This window comes from Onychostoma macrolepis, chromosome 19 (genome assembly GCF_012432095.1).
Source record: "Onychostoma macrolepis isolate SWU-2019 chromosome 19, ASM1243209v1, whole genome shotgun sequence".
NCBI lineage: Eukaryota > Metazoa > Chordata > Actinopteri > Cypriniformes > Cyprinidae > Onychostoma > Onychostoma macrolepis.
Genome location: NC_081173.1, coordinates 21,525,322 through 21,553,202, shown reverse-complemented (window position 1 = coordinate 21,553,202; position 27,881 = coordinate 21,525,322). Strand labels below are relative to the sequence as shown.

Below are 27,881 nucleotides of genomic sequence, written 5' to 3'. Positions count from 1 at the left end.
CCTGGAGCTCATACAAGGGAAACCCACGGCGCTGGGACTCCTTGCACACACAAAAAACACACTTCTGCTTAGCAACTGCCTTCACAACAGGAGGATCGGCGGTAAAACGGAGGGGTGTCTAAAGAATCAATGTTGTTTATTGCAGGAAACATGAACAGGATGCATGTGGATATACATAATTATGAGGTACAAACATTTCCCCCCACTGGGCTTGGATGTTTCTATGTGTTTTTCCTGTTTCTTAGTGTCTTTCTGAGATGTGCAAGCATACTCACATGGCCCTCATGTTGCTCTCGGGCAGCAGAGGAATCTCAAGAACTTTGGTGTTGGACTGCATGACCTCGTGGCTTGGTGTGGACACGGTCTTCCCGGTAATGCGGTGGACCTGGTAGAAGGCATGAGGCCGGAGAAGACGGTCGTCTGCTGTCCCAATGAACAGCTGTAGGGTCAGAGGCTCACTCTCCATGTAGCCGTGAAGCTGAAAAGATACAGATATGAATTTATTGACATAACCTGTTTCTACAAGAACAAGAAAGTGACATAATCACGAAGATGTTTAATGTAAAATGGGATTTTTGGACCACTGAGATTTCAAAAATATGAGATTTCGACAAAATATACTGTTCCTCATCAAAAATTAAAGCTACATTTTGTCAGTTTATTGGTTTTTATTCTTCAGCATGTGGAAGGTAGCTCCACCCACACTGATATCTCATTGTTTGTCATACAAGTACACTACCATTCAAATGTTTTTTAAAGAAATTAATACTTTTATTCAGCACGTATGCATTAAAATAATCAAAATCCACAGTAAAAAGATTTCAAATAAATCTTTCTATTCATCAAAGAATCCTGAAATCTATCATGATTTCCACAAAAGCACTAAGCAGCAACTGCTTTTGACATAGGTAATAATAATAAATGTTTCTTGAACAGCAAATCTGCATATTAAAATGTTTTCTGAAAGATCATGTGACACTGAAGAGTAAAGCAATGGTGAAATTACTCTAAAATTCAGCTTTGCCATCACAGAAACAAATGACATTTCAAATTATATTAACATATAAACAGTTATTTTAAATTGTTATAATATTTCACAATATTACTGCTTTTACTGTATTTTGATCAAATAAATTCATCGAGCATAAGTGACTTAAAAATCTTACCAGCCCCAAACTTTTGATTGGTAGTGTATATTAATGATCAAATATATACTGTAAAAAAGAAGATACTGATTGTGGAAGCTGAAAAACAAGTTACAGAAGGAAAACCATAAAAAGACAAAAAAAAAAGAGAGATTTTAAATCATAAATTGTTGACGTAAGTATGAAGTAAGATTTTGAATTTAAAGATTTATTTTCAAAACTCGAGCACATTTGGTCAAAGCTACGTAACACACGGCTGATGTATGGAGATCCTCAAGGAGGGTGGTCAGCATCTGTGGTGAAAGTCCTGGACCAGTCTGTATATTTATTTTAGTAGATATGTTTGAGCCTGGCATTTGTGTTTATTCAGGCAGTAGGGAGTGCACAGGCCAGAAAGACAGAGGCCAGAGAGATCGTACTCTCAGAACCCTCCCCTCACTTCATTACATTATCACCCACTAGAGGAATGCCAAGACTCTTTCCGCCCATGGCACGGAGTTCAGAGCGGTGTGTCCGCACCTCCGAGTGCCGTGGGTCAGTTCTCACTCTCTCAAGCTCTCAACCTCCGTGGCACATCTGTGGCAGATGAGGGAAACAGCTTGAGGGAAAAAAAGTAGATCTACAACACGGCTCCTTTGAAGAGTTACTGGACAGATTCAGTGAGCAAATTCTTACTGGAAGAGGTTACGTTTCAAGTCATATTGAGCAAGACCAACTGTTCTTCTCATTGGCCTCATTCACTAACAGTGCATATGCATGTATTAAAACAATAAAAACATGATTCATAAATACAAGTTCACACATTTTTTGTGTGAAATGAAGTGAAGGTCAAATTTAGAACTAAATTCTTAGTGCAATACTGGAAAAATTATTAAATTAAATTTAAAGTTAATTATTTGTTACATGTTTGTGAGCAAGTTGTTAATTTAACTACATTAATCATCACAAAATTATATATATATATTTTATTGCAATAAAAATGCAATGAATAGTGTAAGTAAAGTCTAAGCGTAATACTGAGGAAAATAACAAATTTTTATGCCTTTTTTGCACACTTAAGTAAAAACACTTGAGTATGCAGTTGTTAGTAAACGAGAACCATTACGATGATAAAATAAGTCCTAAAAATACTCAACCAAACAACCTCTACTAGCAGTACTCAATAAAAAAGTAATAAAGATCATTCCAGTCACAGTAGGCCTATGAGATAAAACCAGTCTGAATATTATAAATGTGGAAGCACTGCTCGTACAAACCAAACCTATATTTAGGGATTTCGTCACTTCTTCCAGTTACGGCGGTGATTTTTGTTGACAGAGCTGTTCTTTGAGAAGTTAGCTTCCCGAGAGACTTAAGCGCAGACGTGGAAGCACATAGCTGTGGTGCAGCAGGCTTACTTCAGAGGCTACACACTCACGTCTACCGTCAATCCGATGGCGCATGTGGTCAAACTGCATCCAGAATACAAAAAATCTGACAGAAACCACCAGGAACCCGAGCAGGGGGAGAGAGAGGGGCTCTAGCAGCCTGGGTACAGAAATCCTGACCACCAAAAACCACTAAACCCCAAGTGGAGAGACATAAGGGGGGGAGGGGGTGGTCTAAGACTAACTCTGAGGCTGTAGTGACTCACATAGTTATGGGAATACATAAAGTAGGTGCTTAAAATACTGAAAATACAGCTAATTCATTAAGATCAGAATGCAAATTATAGTGGCCACAAGTCTATTTGGTCTGTGAAAGTAGAGCTTTAATTGAAATGCTTCGATACCACCCAAAAATGACTGCCAAAGTGCTTTTAACAATTCCGCTGAAGGTCACAAAATAACTTGCATATTGACTGAGATCCTCAGAGTAGGACATCAGTGGTGACAGAGCATGAAGGGAGGTGCCGTACACTAAAAGAAGAACATGTGCAGCTGAGAGTGCTCTCTAATCTCATGGTTTACAGAATGGGACAAGCTTGTTTGAGGCTCCTTCGAACACTCCCCTTTTACTTGCCTGCCAGAACTGTGTGCAGCGGAGACTGGACGCCTCCACACGATGCTGTTGCACATGATGTCAGTGCAGTACAAGGACCTTCAGCTAAACAAAAGGCAGTCTGTGCACTAGGCCGGAAACGGCAATGAATTTGAAAAAAATAAAACACCAGAGTGAGAGGACCTTGTTTTTTCAGACGGGAGTCGCACTGAGCCACGTGTTCACAATCATTAGCACCTCATTATTTTGAATCCATGTACCCAGCAGCCACAGATGTACTTCGAAATGTTGAGTTCACCTTTAACGGCGATTTTAGTAAATAAAGCGGTCGTGGAGACTGTGGTTAGCATACCCCAAGAGTCACGTCCAACCACAGCCATTTTTTTTTCAGATAAAACCACGACTCCTGTCTTTAGGAATTCTGTTATCCATTAGGGAGCATCTGCAACCAACTCGTGCAGTGAATACCCATGATTCAGCTACGACAGCAAATGAGCTGTGTGACTCACCAGTGTCTGTTGAGCGGAACGGACTGACACCACGACACTGTGGTCTTGAGAAATATCAGAAATACTTCTCTCACGCTTCCTGAACTTGGACATGGCAGTAAAACGAACAATATAAGCGTTTAAATCACAGTGTGTCACTATGACTTGAGAGAAAACAAACATAAGGAAGTTCCCTTACGTCAACAAAAACAAAAACAGTGAGAGTGAATATATACCACTGTGGCACATCATGGAGAGGATGTTGACTAAAAATGGTAAAAATCTCCCAAATGAAGGACAGCTATAGTATTAAGTGTATACTGTGCCTTGCAAAAGTATTCATACCCCTTAATTTCATTCACATTTTGTTATGTTGCTGCCTTATGTTAAACTGCTTTAAATTACTTTTTTTCCCCACATTAATCTACACTCCATACACTATATCGACAAAGCAAAAACAGAATTGTCCCAACTTTGTAAATTCATACAAAATTTAAAAACTGAAATAAGTACATTGCATAAGTATTCATACCATTACCTAAAAATTTAGCTGAAGCACCTTTACAGCCTCAAGTCTTTTTTGTTTGATGTGACAAGCTTTGCACATCAGCATTTGGCAATTATCTGCCATTCTTCACCTCTCAAGCTCTGTCAGGTTGGATGGGGGCAGACACACATTTTCAGGTTTCTCTAGAAATATCTGATTGGGTTCAAGCCCAGGCTCTGTCTGGGCCACTCAAGGACATTCACAGAGTCGTCTATAAGCCACTCTTGCTGTGTTCTCAGGTTCATTGTCCTGTTGGAAGGTAAACCTTCTGTCCAGTCTGAGGTTATGAATGCTCGGGACTGGGTTTTCCTTAAAGCTATTTCAATATTTTTGTGCATTGAGCTTTTCTTTTACTCTGATGAGTCCCTCAGTCCCTGCTGCTGAAAAACAGCCGACAGCATGAGGCTTCTACCAGCACACTTTACTTTTGGGATGGTACTCTGCAGGTGATGAGCAGTGCCTGTTTCCTTCAAACATGATGTTTGGAATTGAGGTTCATCAGACCAGATAATATTGTTTCTCAGAGTCTGAGGGTCCTTTAGGTAATGTTTTGCAAATTCCAAGTGTGTTTTCATGTGTCTTCACTGAGGAGAGGGTTGAGTTTGGCCACACCGCAATAAAGCCCAGATTGGTGGAGTGTTGCAGGGATGTTTGTCCTTTTGTAGGTTTCTCCTATCTCCACATGTGATCATGGAGCTCAACTAGAGTGACCATCAGGTTCTTGGTCACCACACTAATCAAAGAGGCCAGCTCTAGGAAGAGTCCTGGTTGTTTCAAACTTCTTCCATTAAGGGTAACAGAGACTACATGCTTCTGTGACTCTTCAATGAAGCAGAATTTTTTTCTGAGCTCTTCCCCAGATGTGTGGCTTGACGCAAACCTGTTTCTGAGCTCTACATGCAGTTCTTTTGACCTCAGGGCTTGGTCTTTGCTCTAATATGCATTTTCAGCTGTTAGATCTTTTATTAAGACGTGTGTGCCTTTCCAAATCATACCCATTCAATTGAATTTGCCACAGGTTAACTTCACTCAAAGTGTAGTAACATCTACAAGTAATATGAATGCTCCTGAGCTATATTTCAACTGTCCCAGATAAGGGTATGAATACTTATGCAATGGAATCATTTACATTTTGTAATAAATTTGCAAAGATGTTAAAAACATGTTTTTTGCTTTACTATTATGGTGTATGGAGTGTAGATTGATGTGGAAAAAAAGTAATTTAAAGCAGTTTAACAAAAAAAAAAATATATGAAGGGGTATGAATACTTTTGCAAGGCACGGTATACACTACTAATAATAAGTTTAGGGTCAGTAAGATTTTTTCCATTTTAAACAAAAATACTGTTCTTTTGAATTTGTATTTTTGTAAAAAAAACAAAAAACAAAGCAGCACAACTGTTTTGAGCACTGATAAGAAATCAGCATATTAGAATGATTTGTGAAGGATCATGTGACACTGAAGACAATGAGTAATGGAGGCTGAAAATTCAGAAATTTAGAGGAATAAATTACAGTTTAAAATATATTCAAATAGAATACAGTTATTTTAAACTGTAATAATATTTCTAAATATTTGTGTTATTACTGTGTTTTTGATCAAATAAATACAGCCTTGGTAAGCACGAGAGTCTACTTTCAAAAACAATAAAAAAATAAAAAACATAAATGTCCCCCAAAATTTTGAGCACAATTTTGAGCTGTATATTATGCAATGCAATGATGAACCTAGAGGACTTATATAGCAATCTAATTAACCATTTTCTGCATTATTCTAGTTAAAACTGAGCCTGCAGCTTTTGGTATACACCAGTTTTGTATTGTTGCAATGCTGGTAGTACATTTAAATTAATCATGTTTACTCTTACCTGCACCCAGATATCCCTTTTATCTGTCAAATGCAGTTATTAAAAACATCATTGTTAAAAGCCCACAATGACAGTGGTGAATTACCACTTTAAGACTTAATGGGACAGAGTTCAACAAAAAATGAAAATTCTGTTATTTACTAGCCCTCATGTCTTTCAAAACCTGTTTCTTCTGTGGAACACAAAAAAGATATTTTGAAAAAAGTCTCAATATTTATTTGTCCATACAATGAAAGTCATTGCTGTCTATTGTTGTTTTGGACCCCACTGACTTTCATATTATGGACAAAAGCAGAATTAAACAGAAGAAAGTCATTCAGGTTTGGAAGAACATAAAGGTTAATAAATGATGACAGACTTTTCATTTTTAGGTGAACTGTTTTTCGGAGAGATTATGAACTTTTACCTGGACCACTGGATGCCCTCCCGCTAGTGCTTTTACAGCCCCTCTGCTGCCTTCGGTCTCGTAGTGAGCACGGTGATGGGACTTGGGTTGGACATCAATCTGTAGGCTGTACGGCCCTGAACTGGAAGGCAACTGCCAATCGAGAGCAGGCAGCGATGGACTTCGAGAATAAGAGTGAGAGAGTCCAATAACGAGGCAAGAAGAAAGGGAAAACTTTGGTTAGCACAGATAAATGACTGAACTACTATATGAAAGAAATTATTTCGTGCTACCAACCTGATGTAAGGCTTCGGCTTGGACCAATATGGGTGTTGGGGCACATCCAAGAAGCCACTGCAGTAGGTCTCTTTTTTGAAGGGCAGGCGTGCTGAGGAGAAGTCCTCCTGGCAAAGCTCCAAGGATCCTGTCTCCTCTCCACCTGGTTCTACTTTCAGGTTCATCGAGGCGCTGTGCTCCAGACTGGTCTTGCGGGACTTCAAAGGGATCCCCTCCCCAAGATCTGTTAATCCATCTGTGGTGAGGGCATTAATGGCGGCGACAATGGCGGAGTTGGTGTACTGGTTGGTGTTGGGCAGCCAGGTGTCCTCTGTCACGCTGAGACGGGGCGAAGTTTGTGGTGACAGCCCCGGGGATTGATTCGGCGAGTACGGATGGTACTTGTGCGATGGGCCACCGTTGAAGCTGTACTTCCGTTTACCACCACAAGGAGAATTTGGTCGCGAGCCTCGGGTGCCCACCCAGCTGTCGTCGGTGATACTGGTACGGGGAGAACCGGACGGAGAATGGCGTGGAGAAGGACCAAGGGTGCAGGACTGCAGAGATGAGGAACCTTTCGGGGAGACGCAGGGAGACTGCCAGGGCGAATTCTGCGGCGAGTTGTCGTAGTTGTACGAAAAGCCTGATTCGTACGATGAAGCATCTGAATGGCAGCTACGGGAAGAGACGCTGCTCGCCGGGCTGAGGCAGGTGGGATCACGATAACCGTCGACACTTGGCAAAGTTAATGTCACTATGGAATTGACTCGCTTGGCCACGGGAACGCTGTTGTCCTCCACTTCGTCCTCAGAGAACTGCCCGTAAGCTGTTATCTCAATGCGTGGGCTCTCCAGCGTTGGAGCTCCATTGGAACGGGTGCCGGATGTTTGGAAGTAACCCACTGAGCTCATGTCATCTTGAGGGGAGAATGAGGATGGCTGACTGATGGATATCGACAAGGAAGGGCTGGTCTGGAGATTGTGGTACTGGGAGGGTGGGCAGGGGTTGCTCAGAGGTAATGAGATGATGGTGTTTTGGCTGTAACCGTATGCATCTGTAAGGAGCAATCACATTTTCATCAACTTTTTTAACATTTATTTTCATACACAACATCATATAACATTCATTCAAAACAAACAAAACAAAACAAAACAACAGACAAAATCGATACTTTAAAAGTCCAGTCAAAAAGGAGACAGAGAGGGAGGGGGGAAAAAAACAAACAAAAAAACAAGTCATTTCTTTATGTAATTGAGCATGTTAAAGAAAAAACCCTGCCAAGCATCAATAGTAGAAGGCTTGGCCCCATTAATTCGCACTGTTGTACATTTACAAGTCACTATTTTCAGGAGGCTATGGATCCAATAGCAATCACATTTTCATGAGGTGCTGCAACTAAAAATAAGCTATTGAGATCAAAGAGAATAGGTGCAAAAGATATTTCTTGTGCACATAGAGTATTGTAAGAAGACTGTTACTTTTGCAATTATCCACATCTAATCAACTTTCTTCTTTTTTTTTTTTTTTAAGAACTGCCATTTGGTATAAAAAGAGCATTAACAAATGACACTCTATTCTTTATAAGTAATAACTGTGAGTCAAAAACGTTAGTGGTTAAAAGCCACAACCTCTGCAGAGGAAGCAAGGTGAGTGATACACAAATACCAGGCCAAAAATAACAAAGCGTTAAAAATATCTTCCTGAGGACAAAACCAGACGGAAAACCAATACTCATAAGCAATCTCTGTTGAAAAACAGGGGCAATCATTTGCGTCTATGCAATGTATAGGCCTATAACAAGATGACTAACACAAAATGTCTTGATCAGAAAATGTTTTAAATATTCCAAAACATAATGGTTAGAGCTTCCTGGAGATGATTCACTGACCATTTTAGCATTTTAGAATACTTGTAGCTTATCTAAAATCTTTTAGAACATTAAAAAAAAAAAAAAAAAAACAGTAGTAATAAATCATCTGGCCTATCAAAGTTTTTTTCTATACAGCTATATTAACATAAATATATTCTTTTAATGAGTAATCAGTGCAAAAAGGGGGGAAAAAAAACACAGTTGAGTTGAGTGAGTCACTGTAGTCAGTCAGTCCAACCTGGTGGAAATATATGTAATGTAAGTTAGCCCAAACTGGCGCACAGTCACTACTGGCTCTGCTTGCAATAAAATTTGCAATGATTTCTCGCTACTTTAGAGGACGATTAAAAACACGGATACTTGAAAATGTGACCACAGCGCAACAAAGCACCCTGGATACTGATAGCATGCTAATGTATCCCTAATGTATGTATCGTTTTGAATCAAGTTAACAACTACATATTAGATTTTTGTAAGCAAGCCGTAAGTATACACTATGTGATTCTGATAGCTTAAAAAAATAAATAAAAGTACTAAATTACTGATTACTAAAAGTATATTAGCAACCCCGCTGAAATAAAACACCTTAAATCAGCCTAAGCAGGTTTGCTGGTCACTCAGCATGATTATGCTGGTCTGCTGGTTGGATTTAAAAGTATTTTAGGCACATTTCAGCAGGTCAAGTTAGGAGACCAGCTAAGGAGACCATCTTAAACCAGTAAAGACCAGGAAACCATCTTAAGGCCGGTTTAAAGTTACTTTTCTCAGCAGAAAATATGAGAACTTGTTTTGTTTTAGTAGAGCTGTCGTTATGAACTATAATCTAAGTTATCTTGTGAAATGCACAGTTGCTGCGAAGAAAGGGATGCAAAAACCCACAATCTAAATAATGTCCCTGCTTATTCATCTTCGTCACGCCCACCACTCCCTACTGCAGTCTCTTAAACTAAGAAAACCCCATTCAGCATGTTGATTAAATAAGAAATAACTTTAATTCCACTAGACCAGAAATAAAAAAGAACGAATAAATATTAACAACAGAGCAGTAGAGCAGGGCAAGCTGTAACACCACCAATAACCAATCAGAAAGCTACTGGGGTGAACTCACTATCATATGGGGAGGGTTGAAACACAACTTACCAAAGTCCTATCTATAATGGACACAGAAAGATAACACTAACTTATTTATTTGGCTATAATTATAATATACTATTGGATTGGGGTGGTGATCAGATACACTTTAATTATTTTATAAAAAAAAAAAAAAAAAAAAAAAATTGTGGCACAGTAAATCCAAGCAGAGAAATTAAAATGCCCATATTTTCTATAAAGTGTTACCCACCCCCTACAACTGTCAAAATCACCTCGTTACAGATTACAGTCTTTGTACCTGACCTTAATTCACACAGTTTAGGAACATGCAGCAGATTTTTTAAATACTTTAATTTGTAGCAGACAAATACGGGAATGTTATGTGAAAGTTTGAGACACATGGTACACATTGAGTTAGAGAAGTTAAAACCAAATGCGTTACAACACTCCCCGGTCTCCCTTAGTAACAGATATAAGTGCGTGCACGACAGCAGTATAGATTTATTTAATCATCACAACAGGCAAATTCATAAGCAAACGTGCGTGAATCTGTATTAATAGGTTCCATAACACTTATATTAAAACAATAATACAGAAACACATTAGCGTGAAATATGACACAGTGTGAGTGGATGCATTTAATCATCTTAATACGTTACCTTCCTCTGCGGATTTCATGCTTGCGAAGTGTAGAGTGAACTCACAGCAAGTTCAACGCACTTTCCCAAAACGCAAGACAGTGTCCGATGAGCGTTTTATTTCCCAATGTAAAGACGAGTCCAGATATCTGTGATAAGTGTTCACTTCTACCGCAATAAAGGTGTATTCCAGTCACGAGAGAAGTGTATAAATGTTTTGAAAGCTCTGATGATTCAGTACACAACACTTAAAAGCGCATGCAATAACGCAAAAAAAAAAAAAAATTATGGATATTATTTTAATACAGTTTGTCGAACTCGTTATATTTTCTATTCTGGACTTGCATGTTAGTTTCCAGGGGTTCTGGTGACGCACTGCTTTGCGATGGAAAGGTCTCTGTATCTATATAAAGCCGGGAAACACCTCCGTGAAGCCCCGCCTCTCAATGGAGTGACGCAGGCACCACGTCTCAAGCGCGACAGCAGATGAAGAGAGGGATTCTCTCCTCTCAACATTTCCAGATGTGGAGCCGTTGAAACCCGAGCCAAATGAGTGTGCGCATGCGCATCTGCTAGAGAAGGGAAGTCCAACTCGTTTCTGCGAATCGGTTCTTTTGAACAGTTTGTAAAAGAATCGGTTCAAATAATGATTCAGCGGTTGTCTTACTCCTCTGACATCCAGGTGTTGTGCCCAATTCTGACCCCCGCCAGATTATTACCCCCCTAGTATTGGTAGGTTTAGGGTTAGTTGTGGGGGAGGGGTTAGGATTAGGCAATCAGGTAGCGATTTCAACGAGAGGAGGTAATAATTTGGCAACGTTCCAATAGAATCATATGTAGGTAAATATGCTATTGCTGTTTATGATGTGTGTTTTTTAAATTTTATTTATTAAGCTAATAAAACAAAGCCTAATTTAGAATTAAAAAAATTGCATTTATAATAAATAATGTTAAAATCTTTTAGCTGAATATTTTTTTGCACGTTTTAGGCTAATAAAAACCATTATGTTTAGATATAAAGTTGTAATTTAAGTTGTGTCGACATTTCTGTTATTAAACTTACTTTTGACCGTCAGTTTTTCTCAGGTTTGGTTCTCAGGTCGTTACGAGTCAACCATCGCAGGAGGCTCTCAGTTCAATGAGTCGGTACAAACCAAATACTAACCCGAATCTTTTTCCTTTCAATGAAAGTCCGTTCACTCGGCCGCCATATTTGCAACGCCTCCGGGCAGCTCAAACAAGACCAAGTCCTATCTAAATGAATAGGGGAATACTGGGAAATCTCAAAACCCCAATGAATGTTGTTTCTTGTGCTCAAATAGCGTTTAAAAAGCTATTTTTTCAGTCTAGACCAGTCAATGCGCATGCGTAGCTCCGATCGGAAACGAACAATGAAATGAATTTTCTACCTATTAGATTGTTTGTTTTATTAACGTCTACACCTACCCCAATCCTAAACCTATCCCTTACAATAATGAAAAAAAAAGTACATATACCTTCTAGCCTTCGCCCTCTAACGGCCGCTGCAGTGATGCAATGACCATACCGATCAACTATTGGCTCTTTCATTTAGAAGGCGGGACTATCCCCGCCATATCGCTTTGCACTTTCCAGGCGTTGCCAACTTAGCAATTTTGTTGCTAAATTTAGCAACTTTTCAGACTACTCTAGCAACGTTTTCTTCCAAAAGCCCCTAGCAACAAATTTAGCAATTTTTAAAATGTATTTGGCAACTTTTAGCAACTTTTGATAAGTGACTCATACAATAAAAAGACACAAATTTTCCATTCAAATTACTCAAAAAGAAAACCAAAGATGCCTAGCAGCAGGGCCGTAGCTAGTGGGGTGAAAGGTGGGGACAATTCTAGGGGCCCCCACCGCCCAGGGGGCCCCACAAAATCCAGGAATTATACTATATAGGCCCATGTTCTGTGAATAATTCTAATATTTTATTAGTTGTATAACTGAGATATTATGAAAACCACAAAAAAGCATGCAATTTGGTTAAATTAATTTTCTAATATCTGCTCCTCTACCCTCCCGAAAAATGGTTTAGTCAGATACGAAGTATCCTCAGAAGTCCCACCCCAGATCGTGAACAAGATGACAAATCAGAGTTGAGACGTCAAATGAAGTTAGCGATGTACATTAGTGATGGGAAGTTCGGATCATTTTACTGACTTGGACCTTTGAGTCTCGTTCAGCAAAATGAACGAATCTTTTTTCGAGTCATTTCGTTCATTTTAGCAAAATATAATTAAAATGTTACGTGCTACTTCCTAACACATCTACTACTTATGCAAACGTTGATCACACTACAAACAATACAAAACTAATGCTATAAGAAACATAAAAGATTAATTCATTGTTTATCTGGGTCTGTCTATTATTAGCTCACCTCACCTCTTATCTGACAAGTCTTCGGGTTTGAGGCGTTCGTTCATCACGTGACAGCCTCATAAACTAAACCTATGCAGTCAGAGCCGGAAAGAGAATTGATTAGTTCATCTCTCGAGTCTTTCGAGTCATTCGTTCTTTTGTCACGTGATGTGACAGCATTGGACAGATAAATTAGTTAATTTACAAGCTTCCTTACAAACGGGTGCATAGTTATTATTATTATTATTTACTCTTACAGTTACGTGATGCGTTTCTGGTCTCAAATTGTAGCTTTTAATTACAGTTTATAAATGTGAATTTCTGTCATGATGGTTCTTTTCCATAACACTGAATGTGGTAACAAAGGTAATAAACTAAAGAGTTGGTTATTATTGTTATTATTAAGTATTTTTCCCTCAGACTGAATAGGTGTAGCTTATGAGGCTGTCACATGATGAACGAACGACTCAAACCCGAAGACTCGGGAGACGAACTAATCAATTCTCTTTCCGGCTCTGACTGCATTGTTTACGCGTATGGGGCTGTCACGTGATGAACGAATGACTCAAATCCGAAGACTCGAAACTACTCGAAACTGAACTAATTCAGTGCAGAACCTATAGGATGTTGCGCATGCGCGACTGAACGAATCACTCTCCGAGAAGACTCGTTCTTCCCGAGTCACATTAAAGATTCGTTCAAAAAGAACGAATCGTTCAAGAACGACCCATCACTAATGTTCATGCTGACTGACAATGTCGGGGAAAAGAAAATATAAGTTACCAGAAACGGAATGAAAAGAAGGAGAGAGAGGCCAGGAGAATTGCTGTATCCCAGTCTATCAAGACCTTAAGACAGGTTAGTATGTTGTCATGTAAACTATCGACCACCGCTGCCGCCACCACATAATTTTATTTAGGCTACTGGCGCGTGTCGGCCGCCGACCATATAGCGTACTCAAAACCCCAGGTTTTATTTTTAGGGGTTCAAGCACGCAGTGCTGAAATCCTATTGTATTTGTTAGGATTTATTATTATTATTCCGCGCTAAAACTGATCGTGCAGCCCAAATCGTAAGAGTTAGAGAGCTGAAACTTGGTCAGATGGTAGTAGTCTGGCTCGCTACTCAGGCGCAAATGCATTAGGCATTAGGTTCAGTAAAAAACCTTTATATGCATTTATTTGTTAACTGTTTTGTTATTTTGTAAGAAACACCTATTAGGATATATATGGGCCTCCATGCTTGTATATTGTACAGTATATGATATGTGTGTGTGTGGGGGGGGCACATCAATATTTTTTCAGGGGGCCCCCAATCCTCTAGCTACGGCCCTGCCTAGCAGTACACACATCACGTGAATTGAGTTAGCTGCTATTTGCAATTCTTAAATTTTATAATAATAATAATAATAATAACAACAACTGAATAATTGTTAATTTATGATACACTTTTGTTAGTAGCTTGTACTTGCGATTGTTGATCAGTTAGTACGCTGTAAGAAAAATGGAAAAGATAGGCTACTAGTAATTTTCCAGGACATTATCCATTGTAACCCTGTAACCCGAAAACACAATGCGTAATTTAAAATGCAGGTAAAAAACCAATACGGAAAATTCTTTCATATTAACATAGTAGATCGTGCTCTATTTTTACAGACCTTTCTTGGAGTGTAGCATACAGTGTTGGGCTAGTTACTCAAAGAATGTAATATACTCATTACTAGTTACTCCTTTCAAAAGTAATATTGTTACTTTACTTATTACTTTCTGGCAACAGTAATTAGTTACACTACTAGTTACATTACTTTTCCTTCACGCCCCACAGAAGTTGTAACTGTGTATCTTCCAGATAAAATTCTTCTAGAATGTTACTAACAACATATTTCTGCCTCATCATTTGACCAAAATCCATATCGGATCGCAGTCACAAGTTCTCACAAACACTCAATAGTGATTGATAGTGGCATTTAAGTAGAAGTGTTGTATTCATCTCATTAATTGTCATGTGTAGCTTGAAGTAATTTTTCCGTTACCCATATGCGATTAAATTTCGTTATGCATTTTATCAAATCACATGAGTTTGTAAGAAACTGTTACATTTTCCAAAAATATTTTAAATTATATTAATATAATGTACCACATGCTGATCAGAGGGATGCAACGCCAGAGTAAAGTAAAGCCACAACTTACACAACAGATCTTTTTTCCTGACAAAATCAATATAATGCAATATTTCTATCTGCTGAATGTAAGCTTTTCCATATTCCAAGCTTGCCTGCTGCACTGGGGACATCACATGCATGTGCGAGTCGTGAAAATTATGAAAGTAAATCTAGGAATTATCTGAGTGTTAGATTTTAAATCAGCAGGGTTGAGGCATCAAAAGTAACTATGTAACTAAGCTGTTTTATGAAAAGTAACTGTAATATTATTACTGAAATCTTATTAATAATTAGTTACACTACTAGTTACTGCAAAAAGTAATATTATTACAGTAACTAAATTACTAGTAACTAGTTACTGCCCAACACTGGTAGCATACTAACTACTAATACACTGCTTAAAGCATAATTGTTGAGAATGTGTTGTATTACTAGTTTACTATATATAAAAAATATATTTTTTAAAAACTTAAATTGTAATCATTCAAAAATGTGTTCAATAATTCAATGTATTTTAAAATACACTTATTTATATTTTAATATTATATTATGCATATTATTTTACAAACCGATCTAAATTAACATATATAAAATATATATTTTTGCTGAGATTTGATGTTGTGACAATTTTGCGCCGTGATTACACAATGACATCATCGCGCAATGACGTCATTTGGCTACAAATTGACCTTCCTTTAGCAACTTTCTCTGAAAATTAGTTGGCAACACTGGCACTTTCTACCATTCATAAGTATAGGAGTGAACCGTCTTTGTATTTCTATAGTCTTTGCCCGAATCACTGTGAGTCTGACATGTAAGCTCCCTTCCAACTGATTCAGTTAACCCCAGAGCTGCTCTTACCAATTCAGTGTGATATCATTTATTCAGTCCGATTCTTGATCAAAACTTTCAGACAGAGCCTATTAAAAATAACGATTCACTTACAAATAGGCAATTAATGAAAATGAAATGCAAAAAAAGAGAAAGAGCCAGTGTGTTCACATGTGCTGCTACTGGAAATAGAAATCAAATGTGGCTGTTTTGAAAAACAAAGGCAGTTTAAGAAGCCATTATCATGTTAATAATTTCTATTGTCCCATTAATAGACACAAATACAGTCTCAGTGAGACTCGTCACGTAGCAACTGCTGTGCGTTGATAGTGATTTAATAAACAGACTAACAGCTCTGGTTGTTTTTTTAGGACATCACAGTGCAGGGAAATGGGATCCGAAAATCACAAGGTGCTGTTGGCAGCCCAGGCAACTATGATTTCGGTTTTGACAACTTTCCAGTGGGGCGCGATTCGCTGCGTCATCAGGAATCATCTAGGACTTTCTTGAAGCCAAGAAATGTTGGCAAATGTTTGCATTAGTGCTGGATTCTCATACCGCACCGCACAACATTATTTGTACTTACTATTGAAAACATGCATCTTAATTAGCACCCCATTGTAAATAGTGGCATGTACTATCATAATAGTGATGCATATTTGCATTTTTTAATATTACTATGTGAAAGGTTTTGAAGTGCAAGTCAGCCTTCCCATGCCAATAACCCTAAACTTAATGCAAGTCCGTTTTTTCAGACCCCAAATAAGTTTGTATTTTCAATCTCTGCACAAAGAATTGCATCTCCATATACAGTATCATGGTGTCTCAGTGCACAAAGGTTTACACAATGCATACGGTTTCCCTCCTATTAGGCAAATAAATGGCTTTTTTGTTGTGCCTTTTGCAAGCTCTCTAATGACATGGTCATGTTTTACAGTAGCTGCACAGTGTTTGCCCTCACTGGATGAATTCTTAGGTCGAGTAACAAAAGAGAGCCAAATAGCCTTCACCCCACACGCACAGGATGATATATAATTGCATCAGGAATTAGTGCATTTATGAAACACTAGCTGTTTCTTTCATCATGGGAACATGGTAATTGTGCCATTACCCTCTCTTACAGTCCTCTCTCTCCTGCTGTTCTGTGGGTCAAATGTATTTGTTTGACCTCATGGAAAGCTCTCACCTACTGGTTAGGGGCCCTAAGTGGGCTTGAGGGGATGTGGGCAGGGCCTCCCTATCCTCCCCAGCAATGTGAAAGCGAGCTGCGTGCCGCAGTAAACACAGCTTCCAGGCTGAAGGTAATAAATAGCGCTAACTGTGCTGATTGACGTGTGCCTAGTCCTACGTCAGTTGGCCTGTAGTTTTTCCACTCTGTCTGCCCGTTGTTGAGGGGCAGGGGTTTTTAAGCACCAGCCGGACAGTTCCGGATATTTTGTTCGTCTCAGCTTAGCAGTACAGTATATGCCAAAAACCTGGTGTATTTTGTAGTCCCTACAAAGACCTTTTGTTGCCTGTTACTAGATTTAGATCTAAACCGACATCAGTGATGACTGTACTGGACATAATTCCTCTTATTACATGGTTACTTACCAAATAAACAAATACATAGATGTGAAATAACGATTTGTGTTTTGAATTCATTTTAAAATGTTACACTGGAAAAAAATGGTGCGGGATTTACTTCAAAACAACTTTCACTTCAACTGCTAGGAACTTTCACAAATAATTATAAAAGAAATGGCAAGTGACACTTTGAATTAAACATGACTTTTGAAGTAGTTTTTTCTTGTAAAACGTTGTCCAATAATCTTTATGTTACCGTAAATGATCTTAAAGCATCTACTAATTATAAAACAACAGGTCAATCAATAAGACAAACATTGCAACAATATCACAGTCATAAATTTTGAAGTCCTCTGAGGTCATATGGATGCCGCCTCTGCCAAGACACAGGACTTCAGCGTGACCTTGACAGTGCTTAGGCACTAGCAGAGTGGGCTGCACACTTGTTATTATGGGACTGAATGAGCGTACTCGATAACGTCCACTATGGTTTTGGACACTGCTACAAATGGCTATGCCATCAAATAGTGCACTATATAAGGATATAGGGGTGATTTTGGACTCAAGATGCCTTGAGTTGCATATGAAATGAGAACCCTAGGAGCAAACCCCGCCCCCCACAGCCAGCTTCATTGGTCAGCTCATGCAGTCTCCTATCAAGAAAAGTTCAGACTTCATTGGTTAAGTCCAGATGGATCAGATCACACCAAAGGTTAAGATTAGAGTTTAGGGAAGGGATTGACATGACCAGTGAGATCTTTAGAATTGGCTACAGGGTGGGGTTTGTGCTACTGAAATCACTCTGAAAGTAGTGCTGGTTTCTATTGGAAGCTTATTTCCACCATGGAAGAAAAAGGTAGTTGCAACTTTTTATTTCACAGTTACGCATTTATATCTCGAATGTCAGAATTATGAGAGATAAATGCAAAATTGCAAGATATAAAGAAGAAATATAAAAGTAAAAAGCACAAACTGTATGGTAATAGGTCGCAATTTTAAGTGGTGGAAACAAGCTTGCTTCCTTTTTATATCGCACATTATATAGGCCCTATCTCACAATTCGGACTTTTCTTATAAACTCACAATACGACTTTTCTTCTCAGAACTGTGAATGTATATCTCGCAGTTTTAGCTTTTTTTCTCAGAACTGCAAGAAAATAATTGTCAGATATAAAGAGCAAAAATCATTGTGGGATTATTACTTTTTTTATTTTTTAGGTTCCATAAGTTTGCCTTAACATGGATGAGGGGTGATCGAGTTGCCATGGTCACGGTCAATAGCAGATCACTGGATGGCGTGATTGACCAATCAGAATGGAGTATTCCAGAGCCTGGTGTAATAATTCATTAGACGCCCCCGAAGGCAGGTCAGCCAGTTTACTACCACTGCAACAATGGGACATGAAATTTACTCCTAATTTTCTCATTTATATTCCAAAGACACCTTATTAACTGCTATGAACAGGAGTGGCAGTGGCTTTACGACTTCAAGAACTACTAGCACTAATGATAATGATAATACAATGAGTGCTAATGCAGTTAGCATGGCTCGTGTGTCAGCATGATGCACTGCTGTGTTTACTCTATAAGGTTTTCAAGAATACACAAATGACAAATTGTGTTTCCAAACAGGATACATTGACGGCAATGTGCTATTATATGTATCAACGCATGGCACGCCACAGACAGCAAAGACATGTGGGACAATGTAACGTGAGTCCATAACTAATGCCACAGATGTTGAATCGTCTGTCTCGGAGATGTTTAAAAAAGGCTGCACACTCATAACAACGGCATGAATCATAATATGCATGTGCATCGCTAATGATGTGTCAGCGTTTAAAAGTTGTTAAAATAAACCAAAACCACATTCAACCCCCATGTGCACCCGACGGTTCCTCTTTCTGTGCCGTGATTGGTCCAGAAACAGGGAGTCACTGATGTCATAGGTCCACTCACCTCTTCTTACAAGTCACTGTTCTGTCTGGCTGGCAGGTCTCATCATCATATTTGTGGGTGAGTATACTGGGAATGACGCTGATTTGATGGTGGTCTTCTGGAAAAGACCTCAAGGTTCCAGGCTTTTTTTCTCTTTCCTTAATAGATAAAACAGATAAAACCCAGTTTGGATGCAGAAGTTGAACTTCAGATGACTAGGGCTCCATGAGCAGCTGAAAATATGTATCATGGGTTAAATTTGACCATGCTAGGCAGGATGAAAACGCATGAAGACGACAATGTAGTACGAGAAAAGCATGTTGTTTTTTTGCGTCACAACAGCATTGCAATCAAATGTGTTATTTTAGTCTTTTTACGATGTGCCTTATGAGTCCATGTCATAAAATCCAGACCACATTTAAAAGTAAGCTGATGAACATATAAAGTGCTTAAAGTAGAAACAGCAACAGCAATTTGAGGTGGTATTTACATGACATGGCCTTGGTTATAGACCTGCCCCCTGCTGTACCTGGGGGCTTCCTGTCTCCACTGAATGCTCTCTTTGACTCGGCACAGTGACGGAATCCCCAAGTCTGTTTCCTGTTGTGTAAGGTTGTTGCCGGGCAACCGTGGCTGTGTTCCAGAGGGGAAGGATTTCATGGGCTCCCACAGGCCGAGTGAGCAAACACAGACCCTATGCCCAGAGCTCCACTCCAGGGCCCAGACACAACAGTGACTAACCTATCCACAACACTGCAAGTTGAGCAACAAACGGCAGGAATGTCATTCCAATCGATTTTTAAGAGTGGTACTGAGCAAATGCTGCCCCTGAGAATAAATTACCCAAGTTTCATGTGACAATGAAATTGGGCAAAAATAATCATCCCATCACTCCTCCAGCCCAAATTAACTCAGCTATCCATCCCCACCTCCGTCTGTCAGTGGATCACCAGCTTCCTGACAGACAGGCAGCAGCTAGTAAAGCTTGGAAAATTCTCATCCAGCACCCGTACGATCAGCACTGGTGCTCCTCAGGGCTGCGTTCTCTCCCCATTGCTCTTCTCCCTCTACACGAACGACAGCACATCTAAAGACCCCTCTGTCAAGCTCCTGAAGTTTGTAGATGACACCACAGTCATCGGCCTCATTCAGGACAGTGACGAGTCTGCTTACAGACAAGAGGTTGAGCAGCTGGCTGTCTGGTGCAGTTTTAACAACCTGGAGCTCAACACGCTCAAAAACGTGGAGATGATCGTGGACTTCAGGAGAAACCCCCCTGCTCTCCCCCCACTCACCATCATGGACAGCACTGTGACTGCAGTGGAGTCATTCAGGTTCCTGGGCAGCACCATCTCCCAGGACCTGAAGTGGGACGTTCACATAGACTCTATTGTTAAAAAGGCCCAGCAGAGGTTGTACTTCCTTCAGGCAGCTGAGGAAGTTCAACCTGCCACAGGAGCTGCTGAATCAGTTCGCCATCATTGAATCTGTCCTCTGCACGTCAATAACTGTCTGGTTCAGCTCAGCTACCAAATCTGACCTCAGAAGACTATACAGAGGGTAGTCCGGACTGCTGAGCGAATCATTGGTACAACCCTCCCCACTCTCCAAGAACTGTACTTATCCAGAGTGAGCAAAAGGGCTGGCAAAATCACTCTGGACCCCTCACATCCAGCACACTCCCTCTTTGAACTGTTGCACCAGAACGGCCAGACACAGGAACGCTTTCTTCCCTCAGGCAATCCATCTCATCACACATACTTATTTACATTTCAAATTTGCACATATCATACCTGTACATACATAATTGTCTATATTATATATTGTGTTTTTGCTATTTTGTACATTGTCTATTTTGTATATTTGTATATTATTCTTTTTTATTATCTGTGTCCTGTCCTGTCACTGTCACTCTGTTGCACTGTGGAGCTTCTGTCACTATAACAAATTCCTCATATGTGTATACATACCTGGCAATAAAGCTCATTCTCATAATTAACCATCAAACCAATTATTTTAAACACATAGCACCTTTCAGTCTTATATTCTGAAACATTTGAACAGCACAAAAACAAGATTTAAGAAAAAAAAAATCATAATTTTTCCATTATTTTGTTCATGTATATCAAATAGTTGTAGTATAATTCATTATCAGATGTAATAATAGAACGATTAGACAGACAGATAGATGCTAGAACATTTGACGGATGGATGGACGGAGGGATGAAAGAATGACAAATCAATAGACAGAATGACCGAACGATTAACAGACAAAAGGACAGACAGAGAAACAGACAGATGATAGATGATAGATAGACAAGACAGACAGACAAAACGACAGGTAGACAGACAGACAGATAAAAATCACTCAAACCCAAACCCCTCATTTTTAAGAATGAGAAAAATAAACAAACAAACAAAATATAAAAAGTAAAGGATATATAGACAGACTGTGGATATTACACTGTAGAAATAATCACCGACAAACACAGCTGAAGGTTTTCATCGATGTAAGAAAGTGCTTTGCTAAAGGCGTATCTCGAATCTGTGTCCACCTACAGGAAACACAATGCTTTGGAAAAACAGATACACTTGAGACAGTAGCAAAACAGTGTGACGCGTGTTGTGCCCCACATGTGGCTGATAAAACAACACAACTGCCCCACCACCTTTGCGGAAATGTCCGGCACACAAACACATCAAAGGGTGGAGACTCCATACTGACACGTGCAGCGGATTTGAGTCATTTTAAACAAAAGCTGGCACAGCAAAATTGAGTTTTGATGTATAAGTGAGGAAAGGTAGATAGAGATATAGAGAGAAGGGGAAGGGAGGAAGAGAGAGAGAGAGAGAGAGAGAGATAAGATTAAAGAGAAAGCTTCCTGGCATGTTAGTGCCAGTGGACCATCACATCTAGTGCGGGGTCGCAGTAAACCACGCGTTTCCTGCTCTGCGGAGCGTGTGTGGGTGAGTTTGGGTGGAGGGCTTGATAACACATTGTCTGTGCCTCAAGGCTGATTATCTCTGCAAGTACAATATATACTACGAGTCAAAGGTTTGGACACAACTGCTCATTCTTTATTATTACTATTTTACACATTTTAAATGAAACGAATGAAATAATGACAAATGAAATAAAACAAATGAAATAATGTGTATATTACACACACTACAGTTCAAAAGCTTGGGGTCAGTACTTTCTTTGAAAAAAAAAAAAAAACTTTTACTTTGCAAATATGCATTAAATTGATCAAAAGTTATTTATACTGTCACTAAAAGATTTCTATTAAAAAATCTGTTCTTTTGAACTTTCTATTAATAAAATCTTATGTTTGCACAAAAATATTAAGCAGCACGACTGTTTATAATAAGAAGAAATGTTTGTTGAGCAGCACATCAGCGTATTAAAATGATTTTTGAAGGATCATGTGACACTAAAGACTGGAATAATGACTGCTGAAAAGTCAGTTTTGCCACTAAAGGAACAAATTACATAAAAAAAATGTGCCTTACACATTAAAATTCCTAACTTTAAATAACTTATTTCCTTTGTGAATCACTGCCATCTTACTATGAATAAAGAGCATGGATGCACATGAATTAATAGAGATCGACTTGCTAAAATTTGTCTTTCCTTATGGTAGTACCTCTAATATCTAGACCTGATGTCCAGTTTAGCACATCCTCTGCGGCAGCAGAAAAACCAAGACATTAAATGGGCTGATGGCATAATACGGCTCTGTGCATTGTACTATTTGCCAAGTTCAAGGGTCTATATATATACAAAATTTTAATTTTGTCTTTCATTAGGGCAGTATGTCATATTTCAAGACCTTAGGTCTCTTTAATGCATATTCTGTGGCGGCCAAGAAACCACAACACAAAATGGGCTGATGACACAATAGATGGCTCAGTGTGCATTGTCCTATATGCTAAGTTTAATGGTTTCTTGTGCACACTTGTCTGTATATTTTTAAAGGTCCTTGAGGCTATGTTATATGGTGCTAAGAATATCGAGAAGAAAACCAAAACATTTTGCATAATGAAAAAGTACACTATGAATTCAGTCGTGTTTATCAATAAAGATATGCATTGCTTTAACTAGGGTCACAACTCTGAAAGCCTAATGTTGAACAGCAATCTTACCAGCACATGTAGTTTCCATGTGGGCCCAACGTTTGGTTTCTGTGACAGTAAATACTGTGTAAATGCCGCCCTCTAGTGGTTAGAAGCAAGGCATACAAATACTTGTGAAGGCAAGCTTATACTCATCCAAACTGCGCCCTCTCATGGATGTTTCTCATAGGGTAAAAGGGGGGCCTGAAAGTTTAAAATAGTAAGCAACTTTTATTTTCAACAAAGTCAGGTCAGTGTTTTAAGTACATTTTTTGTTTGTTTGTTTGTTTGTTTTGTGCTCACCTTTTACTCCCGCTACTCAAATTCTAATATGAAGCATTTTTTAATTTTTTTTTTACAACCATATCTATTGAGCATTCATGTTTTAATTAAATTATAACAAATAGTTGAATTGTTGATATTAATAAAATCAAATGAACACTTGACAAACCAATTAGATACTACCAAAACAAGCTACATACTGCTAGATAGTTTTATTTTGCATATCAAAAATGCATTTGTACCTTTACTGGTTTAACATCAATTTATACTTAAAAGTGATACGAAATATTCAGACATTATATATTAGCAAATCAATAAAATCATTCAGACTTCTTAAAGGAAGCACTCACCAGACCATTTGGAAACATATTGCTCTTTAATCAGACATCAATATCATTAAAATGTTAAATTATACTGCTGAAACCACTGTGCTGATGACATTGAGAAAATACGCTAACAGAAGCAGCGGGTGCAGTTGCAGTAAAAACACCACAAAACATCACATTTTTCAGTCATGTGTCAGTCAATAGAAAAATGCCATAGAAACAAAAGCAAAATACTCAAACAAATAATAAATAAGCTATTGTTGTTAGGCCTGTCACAGGGTTAATTAACGGTTTATATAGGCTATACAGTAGAAGAAATCAGTTAGTGGTTTTCCTGAGTACAGTACAACTCAACGTTCAAAGCAGAAAGGAATCCACCAGAAAGGAACAGATTATGGCACATGTGTGCTTGGCATTGTCTCATTCAGTATTGTAAACACACACTCTCACACACTCAATATAGAAAATAAAGTGAATGATAAAACTCATTCCTCATTCCAGCTGACTTGGTCTATAAAGATAAGGCAAGATGATCTTACACATTATTGAGCCAACTTCACACCGTCAGCACAGTCATCAAGGGACAAAACTAGTGCAGTATTTCCTGTGAATGTCCTCAAAAAATTGTAAAACTCCAACATAAATTGCTGATTGTGAGGGGTCATTGTCTATAAAAACATAACTGCTGATGAGCGAGTGCCATAGGTTGCTTTAAGAAAAGCAAACATGACGGTGTATTTCTACGCAGCTAGAACATCCAGATATTTTGTTTGCGGTTTTTTACGATCTTAAAAAAAGTAATTCATTTAGACCACCAATCCAACAAAAAAACTACATTCATGTCTTGTTTCGATGGTGTCAAAATAACAATAAAAGTCAATCAAGTCATGCATCAATCAAGTTTGATTTGTCAAATGTCAAAAGTCGTATGCAATGTCATTTAGAATGTCAGGTTGAGAGGACCGTTGTTCCCAGAACAAATAGTTCCCTCTGTAATAACACAAGCTGTGCTCTGGTTTACATTTACACAGTTTTGCAGCAGGATCATATGTCAGCAGCAGCCACAGCACAACAGGAAACCAGAGCTGTCCGAATTCAACTTCAGTATACACTCATGCAATCAGAAAACTCCAATCACAACCACAGGTATTTATCAAGCCCCGCCCACCCAGATATCATTAATAAAGTTAATAATACAGAATGTGCCAGAAGGGAAAGTGCTGATGGGTGTGATAATACTAATGATGAAAGGTTCATTATAGTTGAAACTTTATCATGAAATTATTAACATCATTACATACCACCAATAAAAAAAACAAAAAAAAGCTATCATATATTCAATAAAAAACATGTAATGCTGATTGTTTTCTTCATATACATTTACGGTAAGTAAAAAGTGACAGAATTGTGCCCATCATTCCAGTGTGGGTGCTTAAACACCCTTTGGTTTCTCTTTATTTATATCTTGATCTCTTTTTTGTGCTTCAGCCTCTTCAAGTACTCAATACTACTCACCATTTTGTCCTACAACTGTAATACTATCTTTAAGTGCAGAAACATGATGAGCACAGAAATATTAGTTTATAATGGCAAAGTCCATATATACATACGCACAAATCACATTAGGTCACTGAAAAAGCATTCATGAAGCACACATAAACAGCATCATAAAGCACTTTTAGGCATTTGTAGCTGGGATGGTTTTACTCAAAAAATGAATGTTTGGTCATTAATTACTCACTCCATACATTTAAGATTTTCGTTCCAGATAAAACACAAAAGCAGATGTTAAGATGAGCAGCATGAACATTCTGCTTAACTTCTCCTCTTGTGTTTCCCAAAAAAGACAGTAAGCCATAAATGTTTAGAACAACATGAGGGTGAGTAAATGATGTTAGCTTGTTCATTTTTTGGTGAACCAACATCCAGCATTTAAAAAAAAAAAGGTATTCAAAGTATTTGATGTAGCAGTCATGTGTGCTTATCAATGCATCAGCTTGCCTTTTGACACCATGTGACCATATGGAAAGTTTAGGAGGAGAGTTTGGAATAACTCGGCGGGGAGAATTTCCGCTTCAGATATTTGATGATGTAGAGCGGCAAACAGCTGACCAGCGTGATGACGCACACCTTCCACAAGAACACCCGTGTGGTGATAAACGAAAGATCTGAAGACAAACAAAACAGATGAAGAACATGAAAAGTCAGGGTCAAAGTGTTTATATCATCAAGGCGCCTTTTTCACACGTTATGAAAAAGAAGTCTGTCGGGCTGCGGATGAAGTGGATGGGATGCACTTCACCGATGGAATGTTCTGAAAAATGAGTGATCACAGGGTTAGGGCACATTTGAATGGCTCCTTCTCATCCAGGGGCCCACACCACACCAGACTGAAACCCGAGGGAGGAGAACGGACATGTTTGTGGAGACAGGAAATGATAGTTGGTGAAACAACAGAGAGAACACAGGGAAAGACAAACCTACCCAGGAAAGCTCCTAAGGTCACGCGACCTATGCCTGAGGCACAGTCACAAAACAGAGATGGAGAGAAAGAAGAAGAAAGAGCTTAAAAGTTGTAGTTATTGTACATCAGTCTAAACTGAATATATGCGTGTATGGTTTGAACACTGAAACCAGAGCCTATAGGACATCTGTTACAGAAAACATTTTCACTCTGGCCTTTTATTTAAGCTTAAGGGGAAACAGTCAGAGAGAAAGAGACAGAGAGCAAAATCAAATAATTCTAGAATTCGTTTATTATAAAGTCAGACAAACAGGCAGATAAAACGATAGATAGATAGATAGATAGATAGATAGATAGATAAAAATCAAATAATTATATAATTTATTATATAGGAAACGGATAAAAACGACAATGATAGAACAATATAACTGTAGAATGCTAGACAGAAAGAACAATGGATATAATGCTAGATAGAACAATAGATAGTACGATAGATAGACAGACAGAAAGAAAACATTTATATATTTTTGATTTGTTTACATTATAAATATTTATTATTTACTTTTATTTAATAAAATACGAATTAAACCAAAAAGGTGTCAAATTTAGGAATAGATAAATAAATTTAATAATTAATATTAAAAATAATATAAACAATAAATGAATGAATAAATAAATAAAATGGGTAAGTAGAAAGGTAGGATAATATTCCAAAAAGTGTATACACAACTACAAAAATGTATTATTATATAAAGTAAATAAATAAATGAAATAAAACAGAATTAAATTACATTAAAAATAAAATAATAATATCCAAAAAATGCCTTGTGTCGGTTCTTACCAAAGTATTCGTTCAGGAAGGCGAGGGAAGCGAGGTAGCAGCCAAGACTGATAAGTTCAGCTACGACCATGAGCCAGTGCCAGGTGCGGATCATCAGCGCCACCATCAGCAGCTCCGTCAGGATCAGAGCAGTGAAGGAGATCGCCACCACATGCACAAACTCCTGATCGAACAGCACCAGGGCCCCGTACATCAGGATGCCCCCTGGTGGACAAACAGTGGAATTGTTTGAGATGAATCAACAAGGACTGAGATAAAGCTGTCAGTTTAGTGTTATGAGTATAGACACATTAGTAGCTAACAAATTAAACAGGGGAACAAAAAAAAAGATCTGCTAGGGTCATGTAGACTGCAAGACCTGACAAATCCATAAGGTTTACTGATGTCCATCTAGAACGAGTTTCTTCTGTGATTTCTTGACCCTCGCTCACAGTCTGATCCCCATTCACACATGAGCGCGTTGAGCTCTGACCTCTGTTCGCGAGGCTCCACGCTCACTCGGCTCCTCAGCCTACTGTAACCATCTCTGCTTTCATTTTAATCATAAACGCCAGTGCAATCCAGCCTAATGGCCTCTAACTGATCACATAATTGCCTCTCTTCATACAGCGAACATTCCTCGGGGTTACTCTCTGGACTAAATGAAATCTTTGCTCATATTTCCCTGTTGTTCTTGTCTCTCTGTATT

The 27,881-nt window shown here is 38.6% G+C and overlaps 2 protein-coding genes across 4 annotated transcripts in view; both read right to left on the bottom strand.

The window, feature by feature from the left end:
* nfatc1 (nuclear factor of activated T cells 1) overlaps positions 1–23,347 on the bottom strand; it is a 60,238-nt gene extending 36,891 nt beyond the window's left edge. Inside the window, exons 1-5 of one of the 2 annotated variants that reach the window (XM_058754193.1) lie at positions 23,311–23,347; positions 19,186–19,322; positions 6,711–7,743; positions 6,435–6,594; positions 276–478 (exon numbers count right to left, since the gene is read on the bottom strand). In XM_058754193.1, coding sequence (XP_058610176.1) covers positions 276–478; positions 6,435–6,594; positions 6,711–7,600 — 1,253 coding nt within the window. In that variant the 5' untranslated portion in view covers positions 7,601–7,743; positions 19,186–19,322; positions 23,311–23,347. Of the gene's footprint in view, positions 1–275; positions 479–6,434; positions 6,595–6,710; positions 7,744–10,310; positions 11,610–19,185; positions 19,323–23,310 lie in introns of those variants that run through there. The other variant, XM_058754192.1, reaches the window with a different exon arrangement.
* Positions 23,348–23,919: 572 nt separating this feature from the next.
* The window catches only part of atp9b (ATPase phospholipid transporting 9B), a 47,517-nt gene continuing 43,555 nt past the window's right edge, over positions 23,920–27,881 (bottom strand). The window contains exons 28-30 of one of the 2 annotated variants that reach the window (XM_058752945.1): positions 27,194–27,397; positions 26,373–26,405; positions 23,920–26,056 (exon numbers count right to left, since the gene is read on the bottom strand). In XM_058752945.1, coding sequence (XP_058608928.1) covers positions 25,920–26,056; positions 26,373–26,405; positions 27,194–27,397 — 374 coding nt within the window. In that variant the 3' untranslated portion in view covers positions 23,920–25,919. The remainder of the gene's footprint in view (positions 26,057–26,372; positions 26,406–27,193; positions 27,398–27,881) is intronic. The other variant, XM_058752946.1, reaches the window with a different exon arrangement.